The sequence below is a fragment of the Capra hircus genome, chromosome 1, assembly GCF_001704415.2.
Source record: "Capra hircus breed San Clemente chromosome 1, ASM170441v1, whole genome shotgun sequence".
In the NCBI taxonomy this organism is placed as follows: Eukaryota; Metazoa; Chordata; class Mammalia; order Artiodactyla; family Bovidae; genus Capra; species Capra hircus.
Genome location: NC_030808.1, coordinates 19,879,756 through 19,894,356, shown reverse-complemented (window position 1 = coordinate 19,894,356; position 14,601 = coordinate 19,879,756). Strand labels below are relative to the sequence as shown.

At 36.5% G+C, this 14,601-nt stretch overlaps 1 protein-coding gene across 9 annotated transcripts in view; it reads left to right on the top strand.

Annotated features, from left to right (window-relative positions):
* USP25 (ubiquitin specific peptidase 25) overlaps positions 1–14,601 on the top strand; it is a 170,232-nt gene that overhangs the window by 39,498 nt on the left and 116,133 nt on the right. For 4 of the 9 annotated variants that reach the window (XM_018052748.1, XM_018052607.1, XM_018052437.1 and 1 more), the window contains 2 exons: positions 5,913–6,036; positions 10,748–10,795. In XM_018052748.1, coding sequence (XP_017908237.1) covers positions 5,913–6,036; positions 10,748–10,795 — 172 coding nt within the window. Of the gene's footprint in view, positions 1–5,899; positions 6,037–10,747; positions 10,796–14,601 lie in introns of all 9 variants that reach the window. The other 5 variants (XM_018052497.1, XM_018052829.1, XM_018052795.1 and 2 more) reach the window with 2 other exon arrangements.

The following is a 14,601-nucleotide window of genomic DNA, read 5'->3' as shown; positions in this document are numbered from 1 at the left end:
CTCTATGGCTGTATGGTTCTAAAATAACCTATGGAAAGAAGAAGCTTTATGAACATCATGGAGAAAATTATTGTGATTAAAATGAAACTATACTAAACCTTCTCCATTTGCTTAAAGGAACAAATCTCAGAATTTCAATTAAGGACCCATAGTCTGGTCAGTCAGTCTTCCTAGCATTGAAGACTATAATTACCTTTTTCTTCCTTTGCTCACACTTAATTCCTCTGATACCAGATATGTGAAGTTTGTTTTTTTTTTTCTCCTGTATACAACCAGTTCTATGACATCAGCTGGGTATTCTACAATTCTGACACCATTTACCTGAAGTTAGCATCAGATGCCACAGGCTAAATTCTCAGTCCCACAAATTTCCTACCTTAGACACCAGTCACAAGTAATGGGCCCCCAGGTTACCTATGTTCTGTTTGACCTGACTTCAAATTGGAAGTTCTCGTGACCTCCTCAAGTTTGATAATTTGCTATAATGGCTCACAGCTCAGGGAAACACTTTTTATTAGTTTATTATATTAAAGGCTATGATAAAGGATGAACAGCCAGATGGAGAGGTGTATAGAGCACACCTCTGTAGTCTGGAAAAGTCCCAAGCCAGAAGTTTCTGCCTTGTGGAGTTGAGATGTACCGCCCTCCAGCATATGGATATGTTCATCAACCTGGAAGCTCTCCAGACCTTGTACTTTGGGAATTTTTATGGCAGTTTCACCAGGTAGGCTTGATTGTTAACTTAATCTCCAGTCCCTCATATATATTTCCCTAGAGGATGGGACATGCAGCTCCAAGTTGCAAGCTTCTCATCATGACTTAGTCTTTCTGGCCCATCCTGAAGTCAGATTGGAGCCCACAAACAGTCATCTCTTTAGAACAGAAGATGCTTCTCTCACCTAGGAAATGCCAAGTGATATAGAGCTCATTGTCAGGAACTGGGTCAGAGACCAAGTATTAGAACAAAAGATGCTCCTAGGATCTTACCATGCTCTTTGAATTGGCTTGTTAATCCATGCATGATTTAGTAACACAATGCATTGGTAATTTGGAAAGATTTCCTTCCAAATGTTGGAAGAACATCTACATTATAAAACAAATAGAAATTGTTAATATCACTTGATTTTACCAGAAAAGCCTTTAAAGTATTAGGAAGATATCAGTCTCATAGTGACAGAAACAAGTTTTCTGAAGTTGCAACTTCTTGAAAATTCTATAGTTACAATTGGCAGCAAATAGTCTCATTTGTTTTTCAAGTGACAGGCTCCCCTTTTTTTGAGAAAATGTCTGTCAAATATCGATGTGTGAATAATCATAGTTTGTAGTTTATCGGTTGTAATATCAAGTAAAAATAGTGCTCCATGAAAAACATTCGTTGAGTTCAACTTGCAGCTCAAGCAATGCACTAGTGTTTTTTTCTTTAGCAACAACATACTTTGCATATATAACAGAACTACTATGCATACGTTCAGTTTTGTCACATAGAAGTAAAAGACCATGTAAAACAATGTTTGAGATTTCATAAAATTAGTTTTCTCTTATTAAGGATTTAAGAGAGATTGGCTTTTTTTTAAAAAATTGAGTGTGTATAGTTGTAATATAATGAATTGCTTATATAACTTGATGCTGCTTACTTGATTTGTGCTAAGACACAGTGGTTTAATGCACTGTTGTTTTGCATAATGACTGGAAATGTGACCATAGTAGGAAAGACGGATAACATCATAACATTTTTTATGAGAGCATTTTTTACTTAAGGAACCCTTTCCCTTATAGAGTCACTGGGGATCCCCAAGAATCCATGGATTACACTTGGGTACTGCTAGTATGGAAGGGAGACCACTGGATTTAATAATTTGAGGACTTAAATTTGAAGCCTGTCCACCTTTCTTTTATTCTTATAATATTAGATTTCATTTCTGGCAACTTCAGTTATTTTGTTTATGAAATAGGGTTAAAAGCATCTTGCCTTACTTTTTGCTTTTGTGTTTCTCAAGTTACGATTGCTGAATTATGAAAAGCTTGAAATATAACTTGTTGCTATTTCTAAGTAAGTTTCTGTTCTAGCCAGCTTAGTTTACTTGTCAGTTGTGAAACAGTACACACTTTAGATAGTTACAAAGAAGAAATTTAATACAGGGGACTAGATTGTTAAAAAAAAAAAAAATCGGTGGGAGCACTGGAGGAAGGATCTCTAGCTCAGCTTTCTGAAATGACTCCCAGATTCTTGCAAGACTGGCCAGCCAGCAAAGCTACTCCATCTGCCACAGTCAGGGAGACAGTGAATCAGGAGACTGCCTGCGGGACAGTTGAGAACATAGCTTTAGAGCTGTTGCCCAGGGAGAGCCAGCCAGGATTAGGTAACTGCCACTGAGCTGTGCCTGGACACTGGAGCACAGAGTCTGGTTACTACTTCTACTCTCTCTCTTGACATCCTGAAGGTGGAAACTGGATTGCTCCTGTGGAGCAGCCCACATCTGTTCAGTCATGCTGGAAAAAAAACAGCCAAAAGCAGCAGGAGAGTGCCTTCCTCCGCATAGCTGCCTTTCACATCTCATGCTAGCATATCTGATGGGTGGAACCTAAATTTTATCCAAAACTGTAACTACAAGTGAATCAGGAAAATAGATTGGTTTGTTTTAATCTTTTCGGCTTCTGTCATTGAAGAAAGCATACTAGGAAGATGAGACAGTGAAGTCTGAGGAGCTAATTGATCAAGTCCTCCAAACCTGTTTGCTTCTTTGTGATTTTTAAGTTGTTATCTTTATTATTCTCTCTTTAGTCACCCAAGTTTTAATCATTTTTAATGACCATGATCTCATTTTTATGAGGCCATTTCATGCCTCTCTAGTTCTAGCTTCTTTAATCAATATTTCAGCTGGGCTGAATGATGACACACACTGGTGACACCACCCATCTACAGCTGTGGTTTGGTGGACTTGTAAACCAGATGTCTGAAACCTTTGACCTGCTGACAGGTGTATCATTGCAGTTGTTTGGTAACTCTCTTCCACGTTTTACTTGATTGAATTTTTTTAGACCTGCCTGCAATGCTGGAGATCTGGGTTCAGTCTCTAGGTTGGGACGATCCCCTGGAGAAGGGAACAGCTACCCACTCTGGTATTCTGGCCTGGAGAATTCCATGGACTGTATAGTTCATGGGGTCATGAAGAGTTAGACATGACTGAGCGACTTTCACTTTATTGCACTTTTGTAAAGTTTTATTATACTAAGGAATTTTAAAAAATCTTCTATGGCCGACTGTTATTTCTAATATTTTTAGTATTCTTATAAGCTACTGTTTGGAGGAAAAAAAATGTATATAGCAATAAAAGTAGACTTTTGAATCTATTGATGTATTTTATTTATTACTACGTGTGAAAAAAATTTTTAAATAGTTACATATAACCCTTAGCTAGATGGGCTTCCCTTGTGGCTCAGCTAGTAAAGAATCTGCCTGCAATGCAGGAGACCTGGGTTTGATCCCTGGGTTCGATCCCTGGGTTCAATCCCTGGGTTGGGAAGATCCCCTGGATTAGAGAAGGGCTACCCACTCCAGTATTCTGGCCCGGAGAATTCCGTGGGCTGTATAGTCCATGGGGTCACAGAGTTGGACACGACTGAGCAACTTTCACTTTTACTTTTGGGCTTTCCTGATAGCTCAGTTGGTAAAGAATCTGCCTGCAATGCAGGAGACCCTCGTTTGATTCCTGGGTCAGGAAGATCCACTGGAGAAGGGATAGGCTACCCGGTGCAGTACTCTTGGGCTTCCCTTGTGGCTCAGCTGGTAAAGAATCTGCCTGCAATTCAAGAGACCTGGGTTTGATCTCTGGTTGGGAAGATCCCCTGGAGAAGGGAAAGACTACCCACTCCAGTATTCTGGCCTGGAGAATTCCATGGACTGTATAGTCCATAGGGTCGCAAAGAGTCAGACACGACTGAGGGACTTTCACTTCACTTTCAGATAGCAGAATGCAGACACCTTATGTCCCACTCCTTACTCCTTTTTCTTGTTTCACTCTTGTAATACTTGGATTACAAAGGAAAAAAAAAATTTAACATGTCTCAAATACAGATAAACAAAATGAATATAAAATGTGTCCAAAATACTTACCAGCATAATCCCAGCAATGCAGAGATAAGGTGGTAACAGCTGTACTTCTTTCTCTTTCTCATCCTATTTTGTAATCCCCTACTTAGCAACATGTTATGGTTTGCCATTGTTTAAATGATAAGAGAGGTATAATTGATCTCTTTTGGGTTAAGGAAGTAGATCAATATATGTTGGGAAATTGGATTACAAAGCAGTTTTTCTGAATGTGGTAATAGTTGTAGACTTTATTTTGAGAAAGAATACTTACAGCATCAAGACTATTTTATTTTATTCTCACTGAAGAAAACATTTCATTTAGTAGTGTATATTTTCTTTTTGTGAAATGAAAATTTCTTTTTATAATTAAATGAAAAGCATAGAACAGACAATAGAAAGTGAGAGATCCTTATACTTTCTTTTCCTCCTAATCCTCTTTCTCAAAATTAACCACTGTTAAACGAAGATCGTGGAATCTGGTCCCATCGCTTCATGGGAAATAGATGGGGAAACACTGGAAACAGTGTCAGACTTTATTTTGGGGGGCTCCAAAATCACTGCAGATGGTGACTGCAGCCATGAAATTAAAAGATGCTTACTCCTTGGAAGGAAAGTTATGACCAAACTAGACAGCATATTGAAAAGCAGAGACATTACTTTGTCAACAAAGGTCTGTCTAGTCAAGACAATGGTTTTTCCAGTGGTCATGTATGGATGTGAGAGTTGGACTGTGAAGAAAGCTGAGCGCTGAAGAATTGATGCTTTTGAACTGTGGTGTTGGAGGAGACTCTTGAGAGTCCGTTGGACTGTGAGGAGATCCAACCAGTCCATTCTAAAGGAGATCAGCTCTGGGTGTTCTTTGGAAGGAGTGATGCTAAAGCTGAAACTCCAGTACTTTGTCTACCTCATGCGAAGAGTTGACTCATTGGAAAAGACTCTGATGCTGGGAGGGATTGGGGGCAGGAGGAGAAGGGGACGACAGAGGATGAGATGGCTGGATGGCATCACCGACTTGATGGATATGAGTTTGAGTGAACTCCGGGAGTTGGTGATGGACAGGGAGGCCTGGCGTGCTGCGATTCATGGGGTCACAAAGAGTCGGACATGACTGAGCGACTGAACTGAACTGAACAGTTTTATACATTCTTTCTGACTTTAAAAGTGTATATAAGTATATATGGTCAATTGGGCTTCCCTGGTGGCTCAGCAGTAAAGAGTCCACCTGCAATGCAGGAGACCTGGGTTCGATCCTTGTGTCAGGAAGATCCCTTGGAGGAGGTCATGGCAACCAACTCCAGTATTTTTACCTGAAATCTTATGGACAGTGGAGCCTGGTGGGCCATGGTCCATCTGGTTGCAAAAGAATTGAATATGACTTAGTGACTAACCAACAACATGGTCAGTTAGTTTCTGGAACGTAACTTTGAGAGCTCATTTAATTATTATACTTTGATAAATGTCTAGGTTATATGGACTAACAAACGTATATGTGGGTTAACTTTGGAAAGCGTAAATGTAAATGTTTAATTGTTGCTTTCAATTTTTGTTATTATAGAACTTGTTTTTAGCACTTTCTGCTTATTAGCTTTTGAATCTTCTCTAATGAAAAATATTTATGCTCTTAATTTTATAGGGAAGAACATTAAATTGCAAAGTAGAACCAATTTAAAATGTGTTTGCGTTCTCTTTGGAGAGGTTCCTGGACAGAATTAAGTTGGTGCTGGATTTGATTTGAAAGGGTATATTGGGTATAAAATCTCCATTAGGAATTACGTTTCATTTTGTTTGACTTAATTTTGAGAAACATAGTTTTGCTTTTCAGATGTGATTGATCTTACTGGAGATGATAAAGATGATCTTCAGAGAGCAATTGCCTTGAGTTTGGCGGAATCAAACAGGGCATTCAGGGAGACTGGAATAACTGATGAGGAGCAAGCCATTAGCAGGTAAAAATGCAATTTGTATAGATATAAGTACTAATTATAATAGAAATAATAATTAACTTTAACTTGAAGAGGCACAAAGATACACTTTATTATTCTAAATAAACTATTAGTAAACTTCAGTATTGTTGTTATATTTTATGTAACCAGAATGTTCATTACATTTGAATCTTAGATTTAGTTTTGGAGTGGCATTTTGAGACATTAAATTTAAGCATATATTTTAATATTCCTTTGATTTTTTTTTTTTTCTTCCCTAACTCCTTTTTGGTCCATTGTCCAATTCAACTTATAGTCATTTATAGCAGGGATCAGCTGACTTTATCTGTAACATGCCAGTTGTAAATATTTTAGGCTTTGTCGGCCATCTGCTTTCTGTTGCAGTTACTCAACTCTAACACTGACAATACATAATTTAATGAGTACAGTTGTGTTCCAGTAAATCTTGATTTACAAAAACATAGACAGCCAGCTGGATTTGGCCCATGAGCCATAGTTTGCCTGCTTCTGATCTTTAATGTGATAGTATATTCATAGGTTTTTGGTTTTTTTTTTTAAAGAAATGAGCAGGAATTCCAAGATTGCAACTTTTGATTTAATTACCAAAGCTGTTTAGTTTGAAACAGTTTGATCCACCAAAGAATTAAATAAGTTTGGTTTAAAAAAAAAACCAAAACAACTTTATAACAGACTATAATCGTCTATACAACTCTTTGGAGCCAGGGGCAATTTAATGTGGAAGAAATTTATCTTTGAAGAGGTTAAATGATTTTCCAAAGGTACGCAGCTAAGATGAGTCTTATGACTCATTCTTTTCCCTGTTAACAGAGTTGTTTGATAGCAAAATGTACCAGCTTTCTCACATAATTTCCCTTGACACAGTATTTAATAGTGTATTTCTAAGTAATCTGAGATTACTGTATGGTAGGAGATGTCTCAAAATGCTATGTTTATTAGCAAAGGCACATAATTTTTCATAGTAATACCTTTTAATGTCTCTAAATGTTACTTTGGAAACTGTTTTGTAAGATATTAAGATGGTAAGAATTAATTACAATTCATATTCTTCTTTAACTGTAGCTAATATGATTTAATGCCAGTAATTTTAAATAGAAACCGGAATTGAGCTACATAAGTTGCTTGTATATTTTTGAGATTAGTTGTCAGTTGCTTCATTTGCTATTATTTTCTCCCATTCAGAAGGCTGTCTTTTCACCTTGCTTATATTTTCCTTTGTTGTGCAGAAGCTTTTAATTTTAATTAGATCCCATTTGTTTATGTTTGCTTTTATTTCCAGAATTCTGGGAGGTGGATCATAGAGGATCTTGCTGTGATTTATGTTCTCCTCTAGGAGTTTTATAGTTTCTGGTCTTATGTTTAGATCTTTAATCCATTTTGAGTTTATTTTTGTGTGTGGTGTTAGAAAGTGATCTAGTTTCATTCTTGTAAGACACAGATGTATAGAGCAGACTTTTGGACTCTGAGGGAGAGGGAGAGGGTGGGATGATTTGGGAGAATGGCATTGAAACATGCATACCATCATGTAAGAAACGAATCGCCAGTCTATGTTCGATGCAGGATACAGGATGCTTGGGGCTGGTGCATGGGGATGATCCAGAGAGATGATATGGGGTGGGAGGTGGGAGGGGGGTTCATGTTTGGGACCTCATGTACACCTGTGGTGGATTCATATCAATGTATGGCAAAACCAATACAGTATTATAAAGTAAAATAAAGTAAGATAAATAAATAAATAAAAATAAAAATAAAAAAAAAGACTTCTGCAGAAATAAACAATCTAGACTTAAAACTCCAAAAAAATAAATAAATAAAAATAAATAATAAATAAAAACCAAAAGTGCATATCTATTTTCAGTCATTTTGTTTAGGCTGATTTTTTGAAGGATTTGGAGAAATTATAAAGTTAGATTTTGTCTTATAAACATGAATTGGAATTGATATAATTGTCTTGAATAACTATAAAATTTGATAATACTTAAGCTTTGTAAGAAATATTTTAAACATGAAATACATCAGTTGAAATTCATATTTAAGGGGAATGAGGATCTATTATGTGAAAAAGAGATATTAAATGTAGTATATGGCTTCCCAGTGGTAAAGAACCCGCCTGCCAATGCAGGAGACAAAAGAGACTTGAGTTCCATCCCCGGATCGGGAAGAGTCCCTAGCTGAGAGCATAGCAACCCATTCCAGTATTGTTGCCTGGAGAATCCCATGCAGGCCGTAGTCCATGGGGTTTCAAGGAGTCAGAACCACTGAAGCAATTTAGCACGCTCATATACTGTGATACAAATATTTTTTAAAGTACATGTATAATTTTGTATATATTGATTTATATTACTGCATAAATAGAAACATGACTGGAGGATTATATACTGTTAGTATCAGTAGTTTTATATCTTGTATTTTGTAATTAAAATAGTGTATAATAGGTAAAAAAAAATTGAAAGTGAAGGAGTTTATATTATTCCTAATCTTTATTACATTCACTATATGTTATATATATTTTAAGATTAATTTTTGTCTAAATGGAAAAAAATCTCTTTAAGATAATGTTCTTTCTTATTCTTGATCTTTTAATTTTAGCATACCCTTAAATAGTAAATATTTTGCAAGTATTTGTATTATAGATAACATTACAGAGACTTGGTATTATATGACAAATTTTACATAAAATTAGACTCCATTAAAGTAGGAGTATTTACTGTTGCACAGTGTAATTTTTTTCTTGATATGTGTAGGTTTTATAATATCAGGTAACAAAAAATGTTAAATGCAACATGCAGTAAATAAGCATGTTTATAAATCACATTGTATTAGAAATAAGGGAAGATGAGCATTCTGGTTAGACATTTGACAACTACAGTATTCTAGTGAATTTGATTAAGACTTAAGGCTCTAAATTCGAAGGGTAAAATATATTTAAACATTTATTTTTTTAAAAGTATTTTTAAAAGTGAATTTAACTACTTGATGATAAAATCTTTCTAAATAAAATCCCAGAGTCATTTGACTATGATTGTATTTCAGTATATATACTTTAATATGAATTCACACATTTGGAATACTATGTTACTGTGTATAACTAGATAAGCTAAAACCTGTCTTTTTACATCATAGAGTCCTCTGTTTCAGCACCCATAAATTTCATGGTAAAATTTCTTAAGTTGAACATTTTAAAAGTGTACGTCTTAATTTAGTTACTTTTTAACGTCAGGATTGGATGTATTTATTACTACTCGGACAGGGAACAAGTAGAGTATGGATAGCTGAAATTTGTTAGTAAATTGCATGTGGCTAGCTTAGGCTAGGCATATTTGTTGTGAAAATGGTTGCTTTGTGAAATAACTGACTAAGGTGAGTAGAAAGTAGGGCTAGGTTCTAGTTAAAATTGTTACAAACAGCTTGCCTTCAGCTGTGTCAGGAAATATGATAGACTAAAACAAATGTTCTGTGTAAGCAACCAAAATGTGTTGTTTCTGTTGGATGTAAAATATTTTAAGATCTCTTGAAAGTATTATAGAGTTGTTCAGATAATAAGGGCTGCGATCAGATTAAATCAAAGTGAAAGAACGTACCCAAGGAAATAAGTTTGAAATGCTGCAATTCACTTTTTGACATTATGAAATTTGCTTGTGTCAGTTTTGATATCTCTATTGAATGTGGGAAAAGGAAGTCGAAGGCCATTGTCTGTAAGTAGGTGGGAAGCATTAATACAAAATCATTCCCCTTGTAAAGTGATTATGTCAGTAGATGACAATCACCTTAAGAATAAATCAGAAGTATCCCCTCTCCAAAATGCCTATAATACTGCAAAGATAGTTCTCTTGGCTTGAGGAGTGTTGTTGGAGGTGATGAGATTTGCCCTTGAGAAATTGTACCATGGTTGTGCAGCAGAAATTTGTGTCACTTCAGTAATTCAGTAAATCTCTACTTGAAAAAGAACTGTGAAAATATCTTCTAGAAATTATTAAGTAAAAAAAAAAAAAGAAAAAAAACAGAACACAAGTTTAATGGATTAGAAATAGCTAAAGAATGTGTTAGTAGTCTGTAAGCTGTATGAGAAGAAATTACCCAACATGTAAAGGATAGCTAAAAAGATAAAAAATATGGAGAAAGGTTGAATGACATGGCAAATAAAATGAGTAGGTCTAACATACATTAATTGATATTACAGAAAGAGAGGAAGGAGTGGGTCAGAGGTAGAATTTAAAGAGATCATCACAGAAATTTTTTAGAAGTGAAAAGATAACTTATAACTTCATGAGTCTACAAATTCCATTAGAAAAATTAAAAGAAGCCCACACCTAAATTCATTATAGTGACACTAGAACACTTAAGACTGCGAAAATCTTAAAATTTCTTAGAGAAAAAAGGTAGAATTGTCTTAAAAATAGTGACAGTGAAAGTGATGAATTACGCAAATTTACATGGCAGCAACACACATGAAAATAATGAAAAGTGATTTCCAGTGATTGGAAAAAAATAACTGCCAGGATTCTGTGGTATGGGATAGCCTCACCAGGGTGTTTTTCTTTCTCATTTCTGAAAGACAGAGAATTATTACTGTTTCCCGTGTTCATGGATCTACCATATCGCATACTCACAGATGTGGGGTGGTTGTAGTGCCTCCACTGCTACAAAATCAATGTGTCCCTTTCCAGTAGTTCTAATTTTACCTTTTTTTCCCCAGTAATTTCCTACTTGTACCTGAGGTTTCACCCAGACAGGCTGATACAAGGTAAACAATAACATTTTTGTAAAATTTACATGGACCCTTTGTACCTCCCACTTTGGCTTACATGGGGCCTTCCCAGGTGGCACAAGTGGTAAGGAATTCACTGTCAATGTAGGAGATGTAAAATATGCAAGTTCATTTCCTGGGTTGGGAAGATCCCCTGGAGAAGGACCTGGCAACCCACTCCAGTATTCTTGCCTGGGAAATCCCATGGACAGAGCCGCCTGGCAGGCTACAGTCCATGGGGGTCTCAAAGAGTCAGACATGACTGAGTGACTTAGCATGCACGCACACGCATCCTCTTCGTACCTCCTGCTTTGACTTACATGGGCCACTGTAGAGGAACTGGATGAGCGGTGTGCTCATCCAAGTAATTATTATTTTTACACTCTAAGATCATTCAGTCCAGGAAAGAATTTTAGGTGTCTGAATATAAATTGAGTTTGGGAGCCACTTGGAGGGTTTACCAACTAGGACAGCCTAGAGTTGTCATTAGGGAAAGAATAAAGCAACATGTCCAGGAATGGTTGGGACAGGATTCTGAATTTTAAAAACCTATAACCTAAAAGTTATAGGTTTATGTAACTCTCACTCTTTTCATCTTGATCAATACCTAGGAAGCAGTTATGAGGGTTGAATGCCTTAAGAAGATGTTTGGAACAGGAGTAGGTGAGGGGGGTGGGCTATTACAAATCTTTTGACGTGAACTTGTAAGGATAATTTTAAGGCTCAACAATACCAGATGTCCAAGGATGGTAGAGAGCATAGAAGGTCCATCCAGTTCTTTGACTATCACCTTTTTTGAGTGGCTTTTATAATAAAAGGTATACCATTGTCAGATTACAAGTTGAAAAAGTGGAAAATATGAAACATTAGTTTCAAGGGCCTCAAGAGTATGGGATGAGATGACCAGTTAGACTGGGAGAGCAAAACTGTAACTCAAAAAAAAAAGTGTCAGCAACCATGAGGCACTACTGATAGTTCTGAGAAGGGTCAGAATGCAGACTGGAAGGTGATCAAAGGGCCAGTGTAGTCAGTCGGTGAGGAGTGGGCAAGAGCTTGCTTACCACTGGAGAAACAGATCTGCTTTTGGAAGTGGTTACATATCCAACGTGCAGTTTCTGTGTCAGAAACACAGAGTTCTTTGACTGGTGTTCAGTACATGATTATGGACTAGTTGCCCTGTGGGATATGATGATAGGTTACAGCAGTAGTGGTAATCCCTGGTGCAAGCTTGGTGAGTCACCTCATTGGAGAACAGCTATCACTATACAGCCAACACAATGACTAAAATTAGAAAGACTGACATACCAAATATTGGTAAGTATGTACAGCAATTGGAAGTGTCGTATATTGTTGACAAGAATGTATAATGGTATAACCACCTTGGAAAACTGAAAATTTCTAGTGTATTTCAACATATATACTATGCTTGGACTTAGCATAGTCTGTGTTTCCACTCCTAGGTTTAGACCCTTGAGAAAGGAGTATACAGTGCCTTTATTAATCATAATTAAAAACTGTAAACAACCAAAGAGCAGAATAGTTAACAGTGGTGGTATATTCACACAGTGGAATACAAAGCAATGTAATGGAAAACATTTTCCAGATTCTTTTAAAAAATGTGGAGGAATCCCCAAAGCAAGATGTTGAGTGAAAGAGATGATGCAAAGAGTAATTGCTCTATGAATCCATTTACGTGATATTTAAGGACAGGCATAACTAATTTATGGTGGTAGAAGTGGTCACAATGCTGATTATCTGAGAACTAGAGGACACTGTTGGAAAAAGGGCACGAGAGAATTTTGGGGAATGATAGAAATTTTCTATATCTTGTTCTGGGTGGTGGTTACATAGAGGTATTCATTGGTAAAAATTTCACTGGACTGTACATTTAAGTTTTGTGTATCTTATATACAAATCGCCTCTCAATAAAATACTTTTACCAGGAAAAATGTATTTAGCTATGTTAATTGCTAATATACAAAAAGTTATATTTTTATGTATAATAAAGAATGATAAGGAGAAAAAAATTTAAAGCTACCATTTATAACACATAAAACTATTAAAGACCAGGAATAAAAAAGAAATGTGTAAGAACTTCTAAGAAGAAAATTATTAAATAACACTGAGACATATTAATGAATATGGAAATAATTGGAAGTATATTGTATTTTACAAATTGAAAGATTTAAGATTGCAAAACTGGTTAGTTCTCCTTAATTGACTTATGTATTTAGTGTGATCCCAGTCAAAATACCAAGTTTTTTTTTAAAGGAAATGTAGATGATTCTTCCACCCTCTATCCCTCCCTTCCACCTTCTTTCCCTTTTTTTTTTTTCCAGTTGATGTGTATAGCTGAAGTGACATGCAAATTTTCCAGTATGTTGCTTGCTTAAAATGGATTTGAATGATCAAAGTGGAATGTTTTCTATAGTGCTTTAAATAAAAATACACACACACACACAAAAGCCCTCAAAATCAGTACTAGGAATGGGAACATTTACTATAAGTAAGTGCTTTAAAGATTCCTTCAATATAGTGTGTGGAAGGAAAAGAGCAAAAATGTTTTGTCATCTTTTTCTATTGTTGAATGTCATGATCATGACTAGTGTTGGAAAGGTAAGGTGATTCTAGTTGGGGTGGGTTTTTGGGGTTGCCTTTCTCAGTATGCTACATTTTGTTATAAGCTATTTCTGAGCTCTGAGATTTGCAGTGTTGTTTTTTATTCTCTCTCTCACTCTCTCTTTAAAGTCTAGGTAGAATCACTGGCTTTACTTTGGTGATGCCAGGAAGGACCCTTATGAGGACTCGGTTTATGGAAGGACCCTTATGAGGACTTGGTTTATATAAAATTTATAGTCATAGTGCCAGAACTGCACTCTCAAAAAGGACAAGAACTTGGGACTGGAGGGCTCATATTTGGGTTAGAGGTTGGGCTTTTGCCAAAGGACAATAATAATAATAAAGATATAGCAACATCTGATAGCCAACTTATATTTGAAACACTTGTTTAACTCCATTTTTTTTTTTTAACCAAGTATGCTCTAGGGATGAAACAAATCCATGTTTCTATCCTCTGATGCTGATAGGAGAGACTGGTTGGTTCAGAATTTTGTGCAGTGTAATAAATGTTTTTATAAGGAGGAAACCTACTGGAGCATGTTGTAAGTCTCTAGTGATTACAAAACTGAACATGTTGTAAGTTCTAAATTAAGGAGATCACAAAGTCATGGCATTCTTTCATCCATGGTACCATAATTCTACCATATTAGCTCATGGTTAGGGAATATTATAGGGCTTCCCAGGTAGCACTAGTGGTAAAGAACCCACCTGCTAATGCTGGAGACACAAGAGGCATGAATTCTATCCCTGGGTCTGGAAGATCTGCTGGAGGTGGTGGCGCTTGTTGTTCAGTTGCTCAGTCATGTCTGACTCTTTGCGATCCAATGGACTGCAGCACACCAGGCTTCCCTGTCCTTCACCATCTCCCAGAGTCTGCTCAAACTCATGTTCATTGAGTTGATGATGCCATCCAACCATCTCATCCTCTGCCTTCCCTTTCTGCTCTTACCTTCAGTCTTTCCCAGCATCCGGGTCTTCTCCACTGAGTTGGCTTTTCGTATCAAGTGGCCAAAGTATTGGAGATTCAGCTTTAGCATCAGTCTTTCCAGTGAATATTCAGAATTGATTTCCTTTAGTGTTGACTGGTTTGATCTCCTTGCCATCCAAGGGGTTCTCAATAGTCTACTCCCCTTGAAGAGGAAATGGCAACTCCCTCCAGTATTCTTGCCTGGAGAATCCCGTGG